This window comes from Molossus molossus, unplaced genomic scaffold, assembly GCF_014108415.1.
Source record: "Molossus molossus isolate mMolMol1 unplaced genomic scaffold, mMolMol1.p scaffold_m16_p_12, whole genome shotgun sequence".
NCBI lineage: Eukaryota > Metazoa > Chordata > Mammalia > Chiroptera > Molossidae > Molossus > Molossus molossus.
This window is the reverse complement of record NW_023425347.1, coordinates 72,862,112-72,883,183: the sequence shown is the minus strand read 5'-3', so window position 1 is coordinate 72,883,183 and position 21,072 is coordinate 72,862,112. Positions and strand designations below refer to the sequence as shown.

The following is a 21,072-nucleotide window of genomic DNA, read 5'->3' as shown; positions in this document are numbered from 1 at the left end:
GGAGCACATGCCAGTGTCAGCCCATGAGGGGTCTGCAGTGGTTCTGTTTGCCTCAGGCATGTGGGACTGGAGAGGCCCGGGAGGTGTTGGAGGATGAGTCAGGACCCAGATGATGGAGGTTCAGCTGTGTGGTGTGGGGAGCAGTGGGAGGTTCCCTGCCATGTGATTTTGGAGATTGAAGATTTCCATAGTACATTTTTGTTGTTAATCCTCACTTAAGGATATTTTTCCATTGTTTTTTAGAGAGAATGGAAAGGAGGGAGGGAGGGAGAGAGAGACAGAGAGACGTATACATCGATTGGTTGCCTCCCACATGACCTCAGCCAGGCCGGGGATCAAACCTGCAACCCAGATACGTGCCCTTGACCAGAATCAAACCCGTGACCCTTTGGTCTGCAGGCCAGTGCTTTAACCACTGAGCAAAACTGGCCAGGGTCATAATATATATATTTTTAATCCTTACCCGAGGATAATTTTCTATTTATCTTCAGATAGAGTGGGAGGGAAGGAGAAAGAGAGAGAGAAACATCAATGTGAGAGGGACACATTGACAGGTTGCCTCCTGCACGACCTTGACCAGGGCTGGGGATGAACTGCAACTGAGGTATGTGCCCTTGACTGGAATTGAACCCACGACTCTGTGGGCTGACGCTCTAACTGCTGAGCCAAACCAGCCAAACATTATAAAATGTATTCACTTAATATATTTCGTAAGTGAACAAAGATGCATACAGAGTAGTACAGTGAACCCACAAAGCCTCATCACCTAGCTCTGACAGTTGTCACTGTCTTGCTGCGTTTGCATCATACTTTATTTGCTGAAGTGTTTTAAAGCAAATCTGGGATATCATGTCTTTTCCCCCTACTGCAATGTGTATCTCTAAAAATGGATTTTTTAAATCACGACGCCATTATTACTCCTAACAACATTACAAACATCCTTTAGCATCATCTAATAATCCGTAATCAAATTTTCCCAATTGTCTAAACACTAATTTTATGGTAGGTTTGTTTGAGTCAAGGTTTAGTCTGGTCTCTCAGTTTACATTTGTTTATATCTCAAGTCTACCTTCACCCAGGGCCGCCTTCCCCTGGTTTTCCTACCATTCTTACCTAGAGACCATGCCAGTGTTCCTTAGGTTGTCCAGGGGAGGGTTTTGTCAGCTCTGTGCCGATGTTTCAGAAGATCATTTTGGAAGCAGTATAAGGGTTTTTTGAGGGGAGGAGGGAGGCAAAATTAGGAACAGCAGAGGTTCTCTTGACGGTGGAATTATGGATGGTTTTCATTTCCTACGTTTATAAATTGTTTGAGTATTTTTTTGTGATTAACATGTTATTTTTATAATCAAGTACTTCTACTTCAGGAGAGGAGGAAAAAGGATTTGCAGTAGGGAAACCAGTGTGGAACCTGTTCCTTAGTCTGAAGTGGGCAGTGAGGCCTGAGCTGTGGGCTGGAGGTGCGGTGGGGTTAGCAGGTGGACTTGCGCTGCTCGCGGGAGGAGCACAGGACTTCGGGGCTGGCTGTGGCCTGAGGAGGAGGGAGTCCTGGGTGACTTGGGTTCTGGCTTGAGTTACTGGGTGGGTGGGTGCATCAGTGGGAGATAAGGGTTTCCAGAAGCGAAGAGGTGGGATGTGGGTGTGGCTGACGAGGGGAGTTCATCTGGGCTTGCCCAGTGTGGCCTGCTTGTGAGGTGGGCTGCGGAGATGTCTACACAGATCTGAAGCTCAGGAGGGCCCTTAGGTCTGAGGGTCACCAGGTGGGTGTCGGGGCTTGGAGGAGCTCCTGGAAGTAGAGGAACACTTTCCACAGTGTGGGTGGAGCTGGAGGGCCCAGGAGGGAGGAGGAGGAGAACAGCCAGAGGTCTTAGAGAGCTAGGAGTGTGCCCAGAGCCAGGGGAGGAGAAAGATGGAAGCCAGGGGAGCCCAGGCCAAGCTGTCTGGTAAAGGGGAGGAGCTGGAGCAGGGCGGGAAGTTGGAGGTAATGAGGGCCAGAGGGGACTGGATTCGGGGGGCTGAGCAGGAGGGAGGGAGTGGCGTCTCCAGCACAGGTGGAGACAGGAGGGGATGACTGAAGTTGGGTTCATTTGCTTTTTAATTGTGATAAATACTATATACTTGACGTGAAATCTGTCAGTTTAACCATTTCTTAGTGTACAGTTCAGTAGCTGTAACTGCATTCACATTGTTGTGCAGCTATCACCAGGCTGCAGATGGTGTCGGGTGGGAGGAGACGGAGCTGTCCCACGGCCTCCTGGAGCAGGCAGATACCTGCTCTGCCGAGGAGCCCAGCCCTTCGCGAGAGCCACCCTCAGGAACCTTCCACTGCCTCTTGTCTACTTCCCGTTCTTTCTCCTTTGAATCCCCATAACACTTGGCTATTTATTTATTTATTTCAGATGTTTTTTCTCTATTGATATTAGAGAGAGAGGAAGGGAGAGAGAGAGATGGAAACATAGATGAGAGAGAACATCGATTGGCCGCCTCCTGCATGCCCCCTACTGGGGATCGGGCCCACAACCTGGGCATGTGCCCTGACTGGGAATCAAACTGATGTCCTCTTGGTGTGAGGGTTGACGCTCAACCACTGAGCCACACTGGCCAGGCCACTTGGCTTCTTTTTTATGACACTCTGTCTTAGTCTCAGTACAGTTATCGCAGGTTGGCAAGAAAGGGAAGCGTCTGGGAGCCAGGCCTGTGCCCACTCAGCCTTGGCCACGAGCCTTCTGTAAGCGTGGAAGGAGTGGAAGTTTTGTTTTCGTGAGAAGCTGACCTTCGGATGAATTGATAGGGTGGAACGGGGGACTGACAGTCAAGCTGGGGCAGGAGCGGAACCACTTTGTCCCTGGAGAGGTCTAATGGCCTTCTATCTGTATTTGGAAACGGCTAGATTTCCTAGAGCATCCTCGTGCCCTCCCCGACTTGAACCATCCCCCAAGGTGTGATTTGGGCCTCTTGCTATTCGGTTGATGTACACTGTCTCATGTCAAGGGCCCTGATGAAGGCGCCCTGGCTGGCTGGCTCTGAAGCATCGGAGCCTTGGAGTGCTCATTTAAGTGCACGCTGGGCCGCAGCAACGTGCTGGCTGCAGAAGTTCTTGTTAGTTTAGCTGCTTTGGAAGAGTGAGCTCCCCAGACAAGGAGGGAACAACTGGTTCTCCTCTGTAAGGAGCACTGACATTGATCCTGGGTGCCCCCTGTTAGGAGGCGGCACAGAGGACTGGGGGCGCGGTCAGGGGGCTTGAGCGCCCACTCTCCTGCAGGCAGGGGCCTGGGAGGCCCTGCGCACTTTCCCTCTCCGCTGTGGGGCAGCACTCCTCACCCCCGTTTCACTAGTGGGTTGCCATTGCCTGTGCCCTCACAGCCTGAGCTGGGCTTTCTGCTACATGCTGAGGTGATTCAGAAATCGGAGCACATTGTGTGGAGAGGCAGTGCTGTGAGGAGGGTGTGTGCCCTGTAGCAGGAGGGGCATTTAGCCAGATGGTGAAAAATCATGGCAAGATCTTCAAATTTGAGCAGACCCAAGTGCGTTAGTCAGAGGCAGCATGACGGTCGTGGAAAGGGCACAGACTTCAGCCTCATAAACCAAGTCTCCCTCTGTCTGGGGCATAAGCTCCTCGGGATGGGAGACGACTCTCACCGCCTTCCGCATGGCCAGGGCACCAAGCCTGCAGGGCATGGGTGCTGGTGTATGGGCGGCCCTCTAGGGGACAGATGTGGATGGAGGCGTCTTCCTCCTTTCCCAGGGCTGTGCTCTGGGGTTCTTGATCTCGACCTCTCTTCTTCCTCCAGTACTTGGACCCCAAAACGATCTGTCTTTACTTCCTGCCCCATATTTATTTCCCGTTGCTGCTTTAAAAAGTGAACCACACACTTAAAGCCTTAAAACAACACAAATTTAGTAGCTTTAGTTCAGTTCAGAAGTCTGAAATGGGCGTCACTGTGCTCAAGTCAAGGTGTCCGCAGGATGGTGGCCCCTCCTGGAGGCTGTAGGTGCAGAGCGGGGTGCTTGCCTTTCCCAGCTTCTGCAGCCGCCTACATTCCCTGGCCGGGCCGTCTTCCATCTTCCAAGGCACCAACGTCTGGCCAAGTCTTCCTTGCATCACTTTGGCACTGACCCTTCATTGTAAAGCAGGGGGGTTGATTATGTAGGGCTGGCCCAGGTAATCCAGGGTCATCACACTACATTCAGCCATCTAATTAGCAGCTTTAACAATCCTTTGTCATGTTAACATATTCACTGGGATTAGGACTGGCCATCTTTGGGGGACCATTCTGTTTACCACATATCGGAGTATCTCTCCTTTCACAAGCTTCTTTCCTCCCTGCCTATAAACCATCCTCACATAGCCCCTGACCTGAAGTACAGTTGGAGGACATTTCCTTCTCAAACTATGATCTCGTTCTTCCCTTTGATCTTCTCACACATTGCCTCTGTGATGTATTTACTCCTTAGCTCCTTACTCTGTCTGCTGGAATTTCTCTCCCAAAAAAAGTCCTGACCCCTCCCACTTGCCCAGTCCATTGGCCACTTCCTGCTCAGCAGGTCTGTCTTCTTTGTCCCTTCTGATTTCCCCTCCTAGCAGCCCTCCCCTCCTTTCTGCCTTGTATTCCTCTTACCTGTCTGCCTCCAAATCTTTCTTCTCTCCTCCTTCCTCCTGTCCAGGAAGGCTTGGTCTCCGGGCAGTTTATCTTCCATTGATACTCTTATCCACTCCCATGATTTAAATTCTGAGCCCAGTGCCTAGAGTTACCAGGTCCATAGCTCTCACCCTGACCTCTTCTCTAAAACCTCTGTCCAGATTTCTTATTAGGCCTCTGGGCCAAACGAAGTACCCACAGACAGGGCTGTGCGAACCGCACGCAGCTTGTAAACTGGCCTTATTACTACTTCCCTTTCATTCACGCGCGTCCTCGTTAGTTTCTCCCTTGGTGACTGAGGCCAGAAGTCGCCCCCACCTCTGGTTCCTTTACCCTCATTCTTTTACTTCCAAGTCTCTGTCATTTCCCAGGTTTGGGCCATTGTCTGAGAGGCCTGCAAAGTGGGGAATGCAAGAAGATTATTGGAATAAATAATGGAGCTTAAAAACCCTTTTACAGTCTGTTTTTGTTTTAAAATATGGATAAGTATCTTAGTATATAAAATTCATTAGTAAGTATATATAAGTTGGGGTGCATGTCCCCAAGTGTTTATTTTTATGATGGCACTATCAAATTGGGGTAGGGATGGGCTTTCCAGTCTGTTTCAGTGACGTCGTAATCATTTAAAACATGTCAATCTAAAGCAGGGTCGTTCTGGTTGGGCTGGAGGCAGGGCTCAGAGCCCTGCCTGTTCACTCCAATGGAGGCTCTCCAGGGCCTTTTTGGTGTGCAGTTGGAGACCACTGGCGTAATCAGTGTGGTTCAGCTCTGACGAAAGTCTGATCATCTGAGTCTCATGGACATCAGTAGAAAGAAGTCCCTGGCATCCTCACTCTTCCAGCACAGGGTTGCCGTCACCCCCGGCAGCAGGGATCACACCCTGCCAGACCCTTTCTCTGCACCTCCCTCCTTTCCTGGGCAGGCCTTTGCACTCCCTCCGCTCAGTAGATATTTATCAGTTGGACACTGAAACGTGTTGGTTCAATTTAGCTTGGAAGAGCAGGCTCTGTTCTACATGACGTGGCCTACTCAGAATTTGTTTTTTCTTGACATTCCAAGTGTGGTCTTAAGTTCTGGGTTTCTGTGAAGTTGCACGGGGTGTCTGTAGGCCCAGGCACCCCGAGGTGGCACTGCAGTGTTGTTGTGTTTCTGTCGCACTCGAAGGCATTGGTGTTTGTCCCGGTGGCAAAGTGGCCTTCGAGGCCTCATTTCCTTGCTTAGTGGGTTTTGCTTAACCCTCTGCCTCCTGATGTCAGTATAACAAAGTTTTATGAATATGTGGATTAGAAAGAAACTCTTGGTTGGTATCGCTGACTCAGTCCTATACATCTTAAACCCCGTCACACTTGCTCTGACAGTATGTAGATGTAGCATTAAATCAACCTTTCCCTTTGTCGCCAGGCCAGAGTTTCAGATGTGCTCCGTCCTGGCCGGTGTTCTCCTTGGAGAAGAGGAGTGAACGGTGTTAGCTAGAGCTGAGGTCTGCATGGTCACAAGTAGAAGTTGGCCTATTCGACCTTGAACGGGTCAGCTGCTCCTTACCCCTTTGAACGTCCTCTAGCCTTTCAAACCTAGAGGACCCAGCTGCCTGGCACTTTGTAACAGGTGCTGCTGTCCAAGGAGAGGGGCACCTGGGTTTCTCTGGGGCTCTCAGACACAGTCTTAGGACAGTGAGCTTAGGGGTGGGGGCATGACTCTGCCTTGGAGCCTGAGTAGGTTTGATTTTTGATACATTTGTTTCGGGCTGCTAATGAGAAGGCCAGGACCCACACTTGCTAGGCACAAATGTTGCCCTAAAATGTTTACATAATCCTAGTTTTTAGACTAGTCTGCATAAGGCACTGTCATTTTGTTTTTGTAAGATGGATGTTTTCTGTGTTTGGTTTTCTGTTTTTTGTGTGTGTTTCTCTGTGCCTGCTCTTCCCCTTGGTTTTTATTGTAAGACTGATTTTTGCTGTGTTCCCAAGTAGAGGCAAGACCAATTTGACTTCCTCTTGTGGTTTGCCCAGGTTGCAGATGAATACATGTTTTCCCTGGAGGAGAATAAGAAGTCCAAGGGCCGGCGGCAGCCCTTAAGCAAGCTCCCCCGCCACCACCCCCTTGTGTTGCAGGATTGCGTCAGTGATGATGGTAAGTGTTGTCTTCTCTCTTCACCAGGAGGCAAGCAGCTCACTGCATTAGGACTTGGTCTGACAGCTCACCAGGAGGCCTAGCTGAGGACCCAGGGTGGGCCTTTGCCTTAGCTCTTCCTCCAGATACTCCATAAAGAGGGCAGGATTTCAGTTGATACCTAATTTATTAAGCCTTTGAAACGTTGTAACCAGAAGAGTGACATGGTCAAGTTTACATGAGAAAGATTGCTCCTAGGATTGCATCTTGAGAAAGGCTTTGAGAGGAGCAGATGGGCTTTTGTCATGGTCTTTGTGCGATCTTAAGGTCTGAATAGGATGGCGAAGGTAGGGGTGGGGGAGAGGATGCCGTGATGGTTGGGAAGATGTCAGCTGGGTTTGGCGATTGGATGTGGAGCTGTGGGGGTAGTAGGGAAGGGAGAGGCATGAGCTGAGCCTCCCTGGTTTCCAGCTGGGGCTGGGTTTTGAAACCTGTTCAGTGTCTGGAGGATGTAGACTTGCAGGTGTGTGGAGGTGCTCTTTGATACCTTTATTAGAGTGAATGAGGCCGCTCAGGGAAAGGTGCAGAGGGCAGTGAGCAGAGGCTAGGGTTAGGAAAACAGGAGGAGGAGCCTGTGAAGGAGACAGGCGGGCCGGAGGTGTGTCCCTGGAGCTCAGGGAGTGACTCAGCGCAGTGTGGTCGGTGCTGCCTGGAGCCAGAGCTCCAGTAAGGTTAGTGCTGATGAGCCTGTCGGTGACCAGGTCCCACTTGACTGATGCCAGGCCCTTTCCTACTTGTCCTGTCCCTCCTGGTGCCATTGCAGGTGGGAAGGTCCGAGCCTCGTCAGCCATGTGCTCCCCAGGCCCCACATCGCTGATCTGATGTCAGTGCCCATCTCGACAGTTTTCTTTGGTGGAAGGGTCGTGATCAACTGGGTGGGGAAAGTGTCTTGAGATCCTATAGTCAGAAATAGGCCAGACCTTGAGCCAGAGTCTTGGGACGTCCTCTGGTCTTCCTCTCGCCCCGATGGGGGCTTCAGGTGCTCTGGGGAGCAACAGCCTCGCTTCCTGGTTTCCCCCCAGTGCTCTAAAGCAGTATAGGTTGTAAAAAAACACAGAGGTTATAAAGAAGACAACAAAATTGCCCTGTAAAGGTGATCCCCGTGAACATTTTAATGTGGTAACTTTACTGACTCTTCTGGCCAGATATTAAATTGTGTCCATGTACGTTCTTTTGTAATAATGTGATTGAGGTCATAATATACAGCCCCCCAACTTTTTATGATAAAAAATGTGACATGTGGAAAGTCAGATAAAAACATGTTCTTGCCTCTGCATTCAGCAGCTGTCCCTGTCCTGCCCAGTTGCTTGTCTCCACCTGCACTGTCTGTGTGCACACTGCTCTCGCGTGTGCCGTAGCTTTGGACAGTAAGTCGCAGTCATCGAGCCGCTTCACTTAGAACACACTGACAGGCATCTCCTAAGGAGAATTATCTCCTATACAAACAGTACTGTTATCACACCAGGAAAATAAGCAGTAATCCCACAGTGTCCTCCAGTGCTCAGTCCACCTACCTTTTTCCCTGCTTATCCTCAAATGTGTCTTAACTAGGGTCACACATGGGCAAGTTTTGTTTCTTTAGTCTTTTAGCCTAGTATGCCCCTCCCCACTCAACAGTTTTTCAGTTGAGGCCTCACCTATTCAGTGACATGCACACAGAGCTGTACAGCCTGAAGTTTTATGTAGGTGACCTGTCAGCTTTGACTCCTGCAGTTTTCACGAACAGTGTGCATTCTCCCATCATTCAGTTTTCACAAATGGAATGGTTTTGGCCACTTAATGGTTTTATAAACAATGTGTTCATTTTCTCTTATGGTTGTGAGGCTGTTTCTGTTTCTTTTTCTTTTTTTCTTTTTTTTTTTTTGGTACATGCCCCTAGGTGGGAGCTGAACCCAGGACTCTCTAGTCTGCAGGCTGATGCTCCAACCGCTGAGTCAAAGCAGCCAGGGTCTGTTTCTGTTTCTTCGGTTCTATCTTGGTCACCCTTATTTTGGCCAGGATGCAGAAAATGCCTGTGCTTTGGGTTGGCACCATGGTCCTTGGCTGGGCCTGAGGATGGGCTCATGGGGTTGATTTTAATTATCTGCGTTGGTCTCACTACGCTCTGGTACGTACCTTTAAATTAGGTCACAGTCAGCTGCCAGATCCCTTTAAATTAAACATGACTGTAAAGGTGAACTAGATCGGTATTTATCTAGCTGGCACCACCAGAAGGGAAGAACAAAGAGGCGGCCACCTACACTAAGTGCGTAACAGCACGCCATCAGCTGCTCTGCACGGGTCTCCAGGGCCTCTTGGAAGGCACTTCTGTGTGGAAAGACCCGAGAGGATCACGGGAGGCACTGGGGCTGGGATCGCTGGTGCCCTCACTCGGCTGGGTAGTGGACCCATTCGCTCCTCATGTAGGGCAGCACAGAGTCGGGCTCCTGACCGGCGCGCCATCCTGGGGCCTTTCTTTGAATGCTCTTGCCAAAGAAGGACATCCAAACGATGATGTCTCATACTCCCCTCACTTGGGGGACAATCTGGAGAAACACTTTGGGCATCCATTTATTTTGATATTTGCTGCTGCGTCTGCCCATGGTTGCCCTCATTCACCATAACATTACGAGTTGTGGGGCTTCCCTTACCTTCTTGACCTTGTTTCTGTTGGGCGCTAGTGGGCTGTGCCCATCTTCTCTCTCTGATTTGGGGGAACTGGAAAGTGGGCCCCTTGTTTTGTGAGCTGTTTCTTGTTTTCCGTTCAGCAGTGTGCCCCTTTCTTTTGGGAAGAAGTGCTCAGAGGGGATGTCCTTTTCCAGGCCTGAGGCCGAAGAACTAGCTGCTCCGCTGTCCAGAATAGTGTTATCTAGACCAGGGGTGAATATTTCAGGCTTTGTAGGCCTTAGGTCTCTGTCACATATTCTTTTTCCCCCCAACTCTTTAAAAATGCAAAAACAATCCTTAGCTCCCTGAGTGGGCAGGATTTGGTCCACGCACCAGTCCCTGGTCTAGACTCAAGCTGTTACGTCCTGCGGCTGCGACGAGGCTTCACCTTGGACACGGTCTGCCTTCCTGAGGCAGAGCCGGGAGGCTTGGTGAGCCCTGTCCAGAAAAGGCAGGTATCCCACTGGCCTCTCCAGAAGGAGCAGGAAAATTCTGACCAAAGACAGTGATGCAAAAACTTTTAAGCCTTGCCATTTCCCTGTTGGATTTTTTTTTTTAATTTTCCCCCTTTTTATTGATTTTAGCGAGAGGAAGGGAGAGGGAGAGAGCGATAGAAACACTGATGAGAGATGAGAGAGAACATGGATTGGCTGCCTCCTGCATGCCCCCCACTGGGGATTTGGTCCACACCCGGGCATGTGCCCTGACCAGGAATCGAACCAGCGACCTCTTGGTGCATGGGTCGACGCTCAACCACTGAGCCACACCGGCTGGGCTCCCTGGTGGTTTTTATCCTTGTTTCCCTTCAATGCAGCTAAAGAAAAATCTTAAACGGTAAAGACTCAACATGCTGACGTACTGGAGGCAGCAAGTAGCACAGTTTCTAGGCGGCGTTTCACTCTGCTGCCGTTGGGCAGAGGGCTGAGTGCTGGCAGCTGTTGGGGTGAGGAGAGCAGCCGAACTTCTGTGGCAAGGAGAGCAGAGACCATGAATCCTTTTGCCAGAGAAAGGGCTGCAGGCAGGACTCCCTGCAACATCATCCAAGCATTAAGAGGGTTTATTGAAAATCATTTCTCCCCTTTGCCTTTATCACCCATAGGATCTTAGGTTTAGTCCGAACCTGAGACCAAGAATCCTGGCTGAGCTCATCTGCTCTCCAGGCAGAGCCATGGATGTGCTAACTCATGCTCTGCTTCCTTCTCTAGAGACATCTGAGCAGCTGACCCCTGAGGAGGAGGCTGAGGAGACAGAGGCCTGGGCCAAGCCCCTGAGCCAACTGTGGCAGAACCGACCCCCAAACTTTGAAGCCGAAAAGGAATTCAATGAGACCATGGCGCAGCAGGCCCCTCACTGCTCTGTCTGTATGATCTTTCAGATCTACCACCAGGTGAGCCCACTCCATCCACTCTGCCCAGAGCCAGCACTCAGAGGAAGCTGGGTTTCATTGTGGGTACACAGCTTGTCACTGGTTGCCCTGGGAAAGGCATGTTTCTCCAGTGTTCTCTGCCCCACCTGTCACTGGTCAGGCGTCTCAGGCAGGTAACCCAGCCGTGCAAGTTTTCACTGGAGAATGCTTTGGAGAAGAGCTGCTGATGTGGTTTAGGCTTGAGGGTGGGGGGTTTCCTGTGCCCCTTGGCACATGCACTATTTGCAGAAGAATCTGTTCTTTTGTTATCTATTCCTTCCAGGTGGTTCGTAGTCCTGGCCAGTTAGCCTGGAGGATGGAGTGTTTCTTTACTCCAGTCTGAATTTCAGATGGAAAGCCAGATCCCCATGTTCTCTTCTTTTCTTCCCCATTGCCACAGTGGCTATTGGTAGTGGTCAAAGAGTTGGGGGTGGGGGTAGGAGCAGAGGGCTTGTGTGCGGGGTGGGAGGTACCAAGGCTGAGCTCAGCTGTGCCCTCCCGCTCCCAGGGCGTTTGATGGCTTCTCCATTATGGGTCTCTTTGGGTCTAGCTCTCAGAGGCCAGGAAGGCACCCACAGAATGTCCCAGGTGACTAGCTCAGTTTCAGCTGGGACCTGCCGTGGGTGGCACATAAGTACCCAGTCGTTCCACGGTGGTTAAAAGTGGCTTGGCTGCCACTGAGCCTGGCAGGGTGCCAGGTTTATACTTGCCAAAGAATGGAACTTCAGACCAATACCTCTTGGACTGAACTCACCACTTCTTCCCATTGACAAAAAGCAGAACCGTGTGCCCTTGCCTGTGAGGTGAGGTGAAGGCCTGGCTGTGCTGTCAGCAGATCCACTGAGTGCAGCCCAGAGTTTCATGAGGAGCTTAGGGTTGGCATGTCTCTGGTACCATCCTTTCAGTGTGGGTGCTGGTGCCACCCAGCGGCAGAGCCAGCAGGCATTTATAGTCCGGATGTTGCCAAGAGAAGTACGTGGACAAAATGTTCTTCCCGAAGGGCCCCCGAGGTGGGAATGGCAGATTGGGTGACCTGCGGGCATGGACCACACAAGGACATCAGTGCTCGCCCATAGGGGGCACCTGCTCTGGGGGTGCTCCCTGGACGGGGCCACCATGCGGTACTGCACGTAGGGGAGCCCACAGCAGCAGCCTCACTAACATCTCAGTGCATTTTATTACCACTTGGTTTGGGAAGACTGAAATCCCAGTAGCCTCTTACCTCGCTTCCTTTTCTCAGTTGTTCCCAAGGGGCCTTTGTTTGATGCTGCTGTGAGAAATTGAATTTGAGTCATTAGAGGTAACTTCAATTAGCAGCTCGGGGATGATGGCTGTGCACCCGGGAGCTGCAGCCGTAGCCATATCCGAGTGAGAGCCAGCTCCCTGCTGGTGGAGCAGGTGGAGAGCCGAGAGCACAGGCGTGTTCACTGAGGTGTGCGCTCGCGCTCTGTCCTTAGGTGGAGTTTGGAGGCCTCAGTCAGAACTGTGGAAGTGCTCCAGATTTAGCCCCGCAGAAGCAGAGGACCAAGCCATTGATTCCGGAAATGTGCTTCACCTCGACTGGCTGCAGCACGGATATCAACCTTTCCACCCCTTACCTGGAGGAGGATGGCACCAGCATCCTCGTGTCCTGCAAGAAGTGCAGTGTGCGGGTCCATGCCAGTGAGTGCCTCACCCTTTCTCTGCGCCCTGTCGCAGGGGGCGGGGTCTGCTCACTGGAAGTCCTGGTCCCCACTGGCCTCTACCCCAACCTCCCCATGGCCTCCCCAGTCCCCCAGTACAAAGACTGCTTATGTGTTCTTGGGGAGTTTGTTGTGATTGAGTCCGAGTTTCACGTGACTCTGGGGTCCACGCTTTCACAGTTGGCTCTGTGCTCCTCCCTGGGTTCAGATACCAGGAGGGTATTCACTGGGTGTTTGAACCAGTGAATCTACAGTTTCTGACTTTTTGAGGCTGAACCCTGGGGCCCCTGACTGTGAATTCAGGGATTTCTATAAGATCTGGCTGTTGCTTTGGGACATACACTATGGAAGAGTTGCAAGTCTGACTCTGGGTTCTGGGTTTAATTTACTTTTCTTGGTATCCCTGTTAGGTTGCTATGGGGTGCCCCCGGCAAAGGCTTCTGAAGACTGGATGTGTTCTCGTTGTTCAGCCAATGCCCTGGAGGAGGTGAGTGTGTCCACACTGCCGCTCTTGTCCCTGAGAGACTTGGAGCGCGCTCGGGCCAGGCTGTTTGCCGGACTCTCTATCCCTAGCAGACTTCATGGCAGGGGTTGCCCGAGTAGGCGGCCCTGACAGTGAGAGTGGGTGTTGCCGACCCATGGCTGGGCCCAGCGGAATCTGGAAGCTAGGGGCTCAGGTGGCTCATTTTATAGCTTTCTCTTCACCTCTGGCCCCCCAAACCTGGCAGTACCCCACATGAGGGACAGGCAGAGCCCTGCAGGGCCTCTGGTTTGAGCAGGGTGTCATTCATGACTTGGCTTACAGTTGTTATTAACAGCAACAGCGAAGAGGATCATGTTATGTCAGGCAAACACGTGGTGCACTTCAGCCCCGAGCAGCCTCCCCGTCTTCCTCCAGGGGAGTCCTGGTCACAGAGTTGCGTGGGCAAAACCCACATGACATTTGGCTGCTTTCTTATGTGGAGGCCACAGCTGCCCAAAGGAAGTCGAGGGGAGAGCAGATTGGATGTTAATGACTTGGTGGTAACCACTTTCCTCCCCTCCCTTCTTGGCAGGACTGCTGTTTATGCTCATTACGAGGAGGAGCCCTGCAGAGAGCAAATGACGACAGGTGAGTTTTCTGAGCAGTGTCTCAGTGTGCAGTTCCGAAGCGGCTGCGGAGGCACTCAGAGCAGGGCCGTCCATCAACATGACTGATGAGGCTTTGGGGAGCACGCTGTTTGGGCTGGAGTAGCATCTCCAGGACTCATTTAAAACTGGGATGCCAGGGAGCACCAAGCAGCCCGGGCCTTTCCAAGTCCACGCTCCCCTCTGAGGCAGAGCTGAGACGGGCTGGTGAGGGTGTGAATATCCTGTCGAGGTGGTGCCGGGGCTTTGTGGGCTGGAAGTGAGGACAGTTGTCCTGTTGGAGCTGGGGCACGGGCTAGTGAGCGCTTTTCCGCAGGCAGGCTCCCCCTGGCTCAGACCTGCTGTTGGGAACGAGGGCGCGTGTCCTTGAGGAGGAGAGGGGGACATTGAGATCTCAGCCAATCAGACCTATGAAAGCTTCTCATCTTAGCCCAGAGCTGGGCTCCTCAGCTGTCAGGCAGCTCATTTCCACTGAGCTGAGTCTTTGTGCTTGGTCTTGGCTTATTTGTTCTGAGGTAGAAACGTAAGCTGAACGAAGTTTTCGCCCTGGAAGAGCTGGCTGTGTAGGGTACGGTACACACAGGTTGGTGGGCAGCCAGTGGCCCAGATCCTGCTCCCAGCCAAAATCCCGTGGGAGCTTGGAACAACATTCTGTCTGGCCTTCTGCCTCCAGGAGCCCCCTTCCTGTTGTTCCAGATGGACGTCTACCCCTCTGGCTGCTCCCACTCTTTACAGGCACTTGCTGACATTACCTGAGCTCATCGTGTTCACACAGTTGCAGGATAGCGCTGTTCAGGTCCTTCCATATTTGGAGTGGAAATGGCTCTGCTTGATCATTGCCCCTTTGCCGCATAGTCCTTGTTCTGCCCTTTAGGGCCATGCAAAAAAAAAATCGGTTCCCACTCTCATGTCATAGCCCTGCACACACTGCAGACAGCTGCCGTGCAGCCTACACTGCCTGTGTAGGTTTCCACCTGGCCCGATGGTAAGTGCTTTACCTTCTCAGTCGTTCTCATCTTGGGCCATGGCAGTTTCCTGTAATGTCCGGAACTTACTCCTCTGAGGATGTTCTCTGAACAGACCAGTCAGTAAGTGGGTGCTTGGGCCAGACCTTAAAGAGTAAGTTTGCTGTGGATGAAGGGAGCAGAAGGGAGAGGTCATTGCAGCCCAGGGGAAGGGGTTGAGCAAAGGCCTGCAGGGGAAAGCTGTGATTACTGGCAGGTGGGGGCGCAGTTGGCGATATTTTGAGGAAGCATCCAGGTCTTAAAGTAAAAAGGGTCTAAATAGAGCTCTTTAATTTATTCTCACTCCCCAAAACCTGCCACACTCAGCTAGCTCGCTCATTGTCAACAGCTTGTGAGTGAGTGAGTGTTAGAAGTGCAGCCCTGTGCTAACCCAGGGCAGTGTGATGGGCATCTGTTTCCACACACTCACTGTGGAGACACTGTGGTTCTTGCCTCACTGGGTCCTAGGACGTGCTGGTGGAGGTCAGCAGTCATGTTGGGTAAGGGAGGAAGCACTTCTGAGGGCCCCCATGAGATGAGACGGCCGTAGGATATTGGAGCCAGAGGTTACTGAGGTTGCCTTTATTTTTTGGCAGGTGGGTCCACGTCTCATGTGCTGTGGCAATTCTGGAAGCGAGGTTTGTCAACATTGCAGAAAGAAGTCCAGTGGATGTGAGCAAAATTCCGCTGCCACGCTTTAAGCTGGTAAGGAAGAGAGATGGGCTTGTAGACTCTACCTTGTTACCCTGTTTACAAGTCTCAGCACTTCCAAGAGCAGCCTGTGCTCGACCCGGTGCCCAGCCTTCACCCCTTACTTTTGACCAGGGTTTGTGGTTTAAAGTACTTGGTGAGGACACCTACAGTCATACATGAGATTCAAAGGGGGTGTGTGCTCCCTCCTGTTTGGGAAGGGGGTTGACTCCTGCTGGCTTGGCTCTTCATTTGGGCTGGGAAGCGATAGAGACTGTACTGTTACTTCCTGGAATCCTGGCTCACTTCCCCTGTGCTGTAGAAATGTGTCTTCTGTAAGAAGAGGAGGAAAAGAACGGCCGGCTGCTGTGTGCAGTGTTCTCACGGCCGCTGCCCGACTGCCTTCCACGTGAGCTGTGCCCAGGCTGCAGGAGTGATGATGCAGCCGGATGACTGGCCTTTCGTCGTCTTCATCACCTGCTTCCGGCACAGGATTCCTAATTTGGAGGTGAGGGAGGGTGCTTTTTAGAATCCTCTTGACAGTGTCCAGGATCATTTTCTCTGCAGGCTGTTCGTTTATTGTGTCAGCAAATATTTCCTCAAGCATTATGCATTATGGAGAGTGATAATGAGGAAGGGATTAAGAGCCGGCCCTTGTCCATCTCTGCTCCCTGCCTGGTCCTTCCTAATCCAGTGGCACCAAACTGCGTGTGGTTGATTCCTTCTGATGATCTGTTTGTTTGCCTCTCTTCCAAGATAAGCTCCTTGAGGGTCCATATTTATTTTTATCTTTTAATATGTTTTGACTGGTTTTAGAGAGAGAGGAACGGAGAGGGAGAGAGCAAGAGAAACACTGATCAGCTGCCTCACGCACACCTCCTCCCGGGGATTGAGCCCGCAATCCAGCCATGCGCTGTGACCGGGAATCAAACCGGTGACCTTCAGGTGCATGGGATGATGATGCTCAACCACCTGAGCCACGCTGGCCAGGGAGAGGGTCCATATTTTATTAACAATCTGAGTGTTCCTATTACTTAACACAGTGTCAGGGATATAGCAGAAGCTCTATAAGTGTTTTGACTGAAGGGGAGAGCTCCCAACAGTTAACCATAACCACTGAACAGTGGGGATTTTGAACTCCTCTAAAAGTTGAAGCTCAGCGTGCATGTAACTGGGGACTAGCGTTTCATGCAGAGGGAACAGCAGTGCAGAAACCCCATGGTGGGGACACACTGGCACACGTGCTCACAGAACAGCAGGGTGCTGGGCAGCTTGGGAGGAGGGGCTGGACGCAAGGCCGCAGATGCTCTGTGATCCATTTGTATCAAAGGCAAGTGCAGAACGAGAAGAAGGGTGATGTGAGGGTCCCAGAGATGGCAGGGCCCTTGGAATGGAGAGCCCCTTGCCATCTGCAGCTGAGAACGTCCAGGGAAACCCAGTCTTTGTGCCCAGTCGTAAGGGTAGAGCTAGTACAAAGATCCGTGTGGAGCACTGTCTGGGGGCCCCGGGCCTCAGCTCACCTGTCGAACGTCTACTGTGATGTGTGTCTAAGTTGTGTGCATTAGTAGGTGCTATTTGGTCAGTTCCAAGAGTCTCAAGAGTCTGTTCAGGGAGTTAAGGGTAAGATAGTACAGTATGAGGACAGTTGTGGACTGGGAACTCGGGAGGAGCTACCTGTATGTAAGAAAATGTGATACCAGTCTCTTCCAGTGTCCTGGCTGGGATGTAGATAGCTGGAAAGAACTCCCATTTCTTACTCCTTTTTACTATTCCATTCCTTTGCTCTCTTTCCCTGGTAAAGAGGAACCAATTGATTTTGGACCCCATTTGCCAGACCTATCAATCAGTGTGGGAGTAACCCAAGCCTCTCTTTTTTCCAGCGTGCCAAGGGGGCCTTGCAGAGCATCACTGCTGGCCAGAAGGTCATTAGCAAGCATAAGAACGGGCGCTTCTACCAGTGTGAGGTGGTCAGGCTCACCACTGAGACCTTCTATGAAGTCAACTTCGATGACGGCTCCTTCAGCGACAATCTCTATCCTGAGGACATAGTGGTAACTTCTGAAAGGAGCTTCTTGGGCAGTTTGGGACGGGGGTATTTCTAGGTCTGGCCGGCAGACTGGTTGTGGGCCTTCCTTTTCTAGTCAGGCCTACAGTTTCATCATTTGGTCCCAGAACAAAAAGAAGCCTTTGTACTGGTCTGTCTGCAAATGAAGTTGTGTGCTGCTGGCGTGCCATGCTTCCTCTAGAAGCTCGTGGGAATCAGCGTTTTCTGCGTTTCTTTGAAACATGCTTGTGTTTCGGTTTGCCCTTGAAGGTATTCACTGCAGGGAGAGGGCCCAGGCTTTGGAATCAGGCCCATGTGCATGTACCAGCTCCATTGCTCAGTAGCTGTGTGAATTTGGGAGAATTACCCAGATAGCTCTTTTCTACCATGCCCTTTTAGCACACATATGGTATTGGCTTTCAGTTCTTTGTCGTTGTTGTTGTTGTTGTTGTTGTTGTTAATCCTCATCTGAGGATATGTTTCCATTAATTTTTAGATAAAGTGGAAGAGAGGGACGGTGGGAGAGAGAAAGAGAGAAATATCAGTGTGAGACAGACACATTGATTGGTTGCCTCCTGCACAGCCCCAGTCAGGGTCAGGGATCAAATCTGCAACCCAGGCATGTTCTCTTGACCGGGAATCAAACCCATGACCCTTTGGTCCATGGGCTGGTGCTCTAACCACTGAGCAACCGGTCAGGGCAGGCTTTTGGTTCTTTATAGCAGAAGGCTTTGGGGCTGAGCAGAAACTGCTTGGAGACATCCCTGGCCTGCTTGTCTCATCAGCACCTGTGACACAAGGCCCTGCCTGGACCCAATCCGAGGTTTCCTGGCTCAGTACTCAGGACTGAGTTCAGGTTTTCCCCACCCCCGCCCTGCCTTCTCATGTGTTAGACTAAGCATCAAGGTAGTGGGATGAGCCACTTTTAGCAGAGCAGGTATTTTCCTTGTTTATGCCACATTAGCAATGCAGTTGGTAAATGCACATTCGTTAGTTATAAGGTAGTAAGGATGATAGTAACAGTATTTGTGGCAACAAAATAGCTATGACTTACTAAGCTCTCCAGCGTGCCAGGCAGTATGCTGAGTGCTTTATGTCTAGTATTTCTGTCACCTCTGATACCAACTCTAAGAGGTAGATGGTATTATCTCTAACTTACAGAACAGTGATCTCAGGACTCTCTTCTAAAGTACCCAAGGACCCCAAAAAGCTTCTGTTTTTGTGGGTTATGCCTATCAATATTTACTCTATTAGAAGTTAAATTTGAGATTAATTGATTTGAAGTAATCTACTTTTGTTGTTAATCCTCACCTGAGGATATTTTCCCATTGATTTTTAGAGTGAGTGGAAGGGAGGAAGGGGGGCGGGGGAGAAACATTGATGTGAGAGAGACACATTGATTGGTTGCCTCCCACACAACCCTGACCAGGGCTGGGGATGGAATCTGCAATCCAGGTATGTGCTGTTGAGCAGGAATCAAACCCACAACCCTTCCATCTGAGGGCCAATGCTCTAACCCTGAGCCAAATCAGCCAGGGCTGAAATAATTTACTTTTAATGAAAAATAACTTCTATTTTTTTTTTTTTAATCCTCACCCGAGGACATTTTTCCGTTTTTTGTTCAGATAGAATGGGAGGGAGAGAGAGAGAAACATCGACATGAAAGGGACACATCAAGTGGTTGGTTGCCACCCACACGACCCATCCACGGCTGGGGACAAACCGCAACCGAGGTACGCGCCCTTAGCGGGAACTGAACCTGGGTCTCTCTGGACTGCAGGCTGACACTCTAACCGCTGAGCCAAACTGGCCAGGGCAAGGGGAGGCATATTTTAATAGTATTTCAGGTAATTGTAGTTTTTCTTCTTTAACATTACACAAAACTCAATGAGTGGTAGTTTCTTAAAAGTTAGGTGGAGTGTGGAATCTGAAAGGTCAGTGAAATTTTCACTCTGGTACATTAAAATCCATTGGCCTGTCTGCACTGAGAATGGGTCTCTCGCCTGCGCATGATGATTTTATAACATCTTACACATGCAGTGGGCTGTGTAGACCTTTCCTATCTTAAATTTCCTTATTCACTACCGAAATCACACTCATTTGTATGACTAATCTCAGAAAAACCTTCACATTTTGGGAAGCTTCAAGCCCATATTGGTGATACAACTTTCCTGAAATTCTAATTTGTGCTTGAAAGCTTAGATTTTTATCATTGGCAATATGCGATTCTGTCAGTTGTTTTCCTTGAAGGGACAGGCTCATTTCATTCATTTTCAAGATGCCTGCCAGTACCCAAGTCTGAATAACCATTGTTTGTCGCTCAGGCATTTTTTTGAGCAAAGCTTATATTCCATGGAACAAGCAGCTTCTTCAGCTCACAACTCAAACAGTAACACAGTTTTTTTCCTTAAGAGCACCATCATGCATGTAGCATGTAGCAAGTGTCTTTTGACCATTCCACATGAGCAGGAATTCGCCCTGGTGTATTCTTCCCCGAGGTAGGTGGTGGTTACCACTGTGCCCAGGTGGACTTTCCCGTCACTCTTCTCCCTTGTTGTTCCCTCAGAGTCAGGACTGTCTCCAGTTGGGTCCTCCTGCTGAAGGGGAAGTGGTTCAAGTGCGATGGACAGATGGTCAGGTCTATGGAGCCAAGTTCGTGGCCTCCCACCCCATCCAGATGTACCAGGTAGCCACAGGTTTTTTCTGGGGGTTGGGAGGGCACTTGATCAAGTCACCATTCCCTCTTGGGCCAGGGGTATGTTTTTGCACTTTGGAGAGCTCAGGGGCTCAGTGACTTCCCTTTGGGAGCTAGGGGCTTCCGTGTCCAGTCAGCCAGATGAGGCTTCAAACATGGAAGTCCTTCAGTGTCCTGAATTCTTCAATAAGAAATTGCCACTGTGCAGGGTGGCCCAGGGGAGAATCAGGGATATCTTAGTCGGGGCCTTTGTTTCCTTGGTAGGTGGAGTTTGAGGATGGCTCACAGCTTGTGGTTAAGAGAGATGACGTGTACACGCTGGATGAAGAGCTGCCCAAGAGAGTCAAGTCCAGACTGGTGAGTGTGTTCTGTGTGCCCTTGGTACTTGTCTGGGAGGAAGGGGACAAGAAGGATGTGTCCCTTTTTTTTTTTTTGTGGTGGTTGGCCACAAGGTGCTCATTAGGCTTGCCTGTTCTTCTATAGTCAGTAGCCTCAGACATGCGCTTCAATGAGATTTTCACGGAGAAGGAGGTTAAACAGGAAAAGAAACGGCAACGAGTTATCAACTCAAGATACCGGGAGGATTACATTGAGCCTGCACTGTACCGGGCCATCATGGAGTAGGTGCTTCCGGGAGCCCGGAGATTCCAGCCATCAAGGTGAGAGCGCTCTGGAGGTTCCACGGCACAGCAGACACTTCGAACTCTGAAGTCTCGAAAATGAAGTTGTAAAATGCAAAGGAATGAAGTAACCGACCCCATCATCTCCTCACCCCACCCTCATCGCATCCCCCTCTAGTGAAAGGACAAGCCGTTCTTGGACACTCTGGGCAGCAGCCGCTGAGCCCCCAGCCGAGGGGCTGAGCACTGGAATGCTGTGGCTGCATGGTCTCTAATGGGGTCGACGATGCTAGCTGGACTGGTTGCCCTGTTCCTGGCCTAGGACTTAGCTTCCTATCGATCACCTGCACCA

The 21,072-nt window shown here is 50.8% G+C and overlaps 1 protein-coding gene across 4 annotated transcripts in view; it reads left to right on the top strand.

Annotated features, from left to right (window-relative positions):
- The window catches only part of KDM4A (lysine demethylase 4A), a 39,570-nt gene extending 18,737 nt beyond the window's left edge, over positions 1-20,833 (top strand). Inside the window, exons 12-22 of one of the 4 annotated variants that reach the window (XM_036255313.1) lie at positions 6,647-6,767; positions 10,658-10,839; positions 12,315-12,519; positions 12,950-13,026; positions 13,595-13,650; positions 15,268-15,376; positions 15,684-15,869; positions 17,242-17,412; positions 19,972-20,091; positions 20,365-20,457; positions 20,584-20,833. In XM_036255313.1, the coding sequence (XP_036111206.1) occupies positions 6,647-6,767; positions 10,658-10,839; positions 12,315-12,519; positions 12,950-13,026; positions 13,595-13,650; positions 15,268-15,376; positions 15,684-15,869; positions 17,242-17,412; positions 19,972-20,091; positions 20,365-20,457; positions 20,584-20,724 (1,461 nt within the window). In that variant the 3' untranslated portion in view covers positions 20,725-20,833. Of the gene's footprint in view, positions 1-6,646; positions 6,768-10,657; positions 10,840-12,314; positions 12,520-12,949; positions 13,027-13,594; positions 13,651-15,267; positions 15,377-15,683; positions 15,870-17,241; positions 17,413-17,502; positions 17,663-19,971; positions 20,092-20,364; positions 20,458-20,583 lie in introns of those variants that run through there. The other 3 variants (XM_036255314.1, XM_036255315.1, XM_036255316.1) reach the window with 3 other exon arrangements.
- Positions 20,834-21,072: the final 239 nt, after the last annotated feature.